General features: G+C 26.8%; 1 protein-coding gene across 1 annotated transcript in view; it reads right to left on the reverse strand.

Annotated features, from left to right (window-relative positions):
- LOC119592183 (replication factor C subunit 5-like) overlaps positions 1-101 on the reverse strand; it is a gene marked incomplete at its 5' end in the record, with an annotated part of 12482 nt that extends 12381 nt beyond the window's left edge. Inside the window, 1 exon segment of the mRNA XM_037941012.1 lies at positions 7-101. Within this exon segment, the coding sequence (XP_037796940.1) occupies positions 7-101 (95 nt within the window).
- Positions 102-1007: the final 906 nt, after the last annotated feature.

A 1007-nucleotide genomic window follows, 5' to 3' on the forward strand; every position in this document is an offset into this window, starting at 1 on the left:
CCTCACCATAGAGTTGAATTCTTTGGGCGAATACAATCTCCTGGCACAGGCCAAGATAGTAGATGTCTTGCCGGTTCCAGGGGGTCCATAGAACAGCAAATGGGTAGGTGGCCCTATCAAAAATTTTAAAAACTGTTCAATCTTTTACAAAAAATAAATATAAGTAATTTTTTTAGGGGTATAAAAATACAAAATGCCCACAAAAAGTCACCCCACAATGGTTTGGGCAGCAGACTGCAAACCAAATTGTGGAAGTTGATCACTAATCAACAATCAACTGATTTTCCCTAGTTTTTCAAAACATCCAAACATGGGTTTTACATCCTATGGGGGAGGTCCTACAGGTCTGAGTAATATTAGCATTGGGATACTCAAACCTGAGATAAGACTGACAATGAATACCAATATATAGAATTTTCATGTAAATTAAAAACAAAAATAACTAGTTTAAGCCTTCACTTACTGAATCCCCAATGATGATGTATGATTTGTGTACCATACTAGACCTTGCACATTCAGCCACTTGAAAAAAAAATTTAGAAGCACAAAAAAAATGTCCTCCTACTCTATGATTTTGACATAGTGACATTATAAAAAACTCATATCCTAATTTTTATGAAAAATAATAATAAATTTTCATGATGCAATACATTATTTTATCAAAAGATCCTTGACTACTGCCAAGGAAGTAGTATGGTGGTGTCAACATAAATATTATATAATTTATATATAATTTTATATGTTAATAATATATAAAATATAATAATTATTATTAATAACATTAAGAATTGATTTTATATATTATGATATTATAAATAATTAATACATTTTATAAAATATATTTATATATAAAATATAATAAAAAACATAAAAAATTTATAAAATATATAATTTTAAAAAATAATAGAAAAAACATAAAAGAAAAAATAAATTTAAAAAATAATAATAAATAAAAATTTAAAGTTTGGTATGTATGAAAGTATGTATGTATGCACCACACAAGTAGG

The sequence above is a fragment of the Penaeus monodon genome, chromosome 29 (genome assembly GCF_015228065.2).
Source record: "Penaeus monodon isolate SGIC_2016 chromosome 29, NSTDA_Pmon_1, whole genome shotgun sequence".
NCBI lineage: Eukaryota > Metazoa > Arthropoda > Malacostraca > Decapoda > Penaeidae > Penaeus > Penaeus monodon.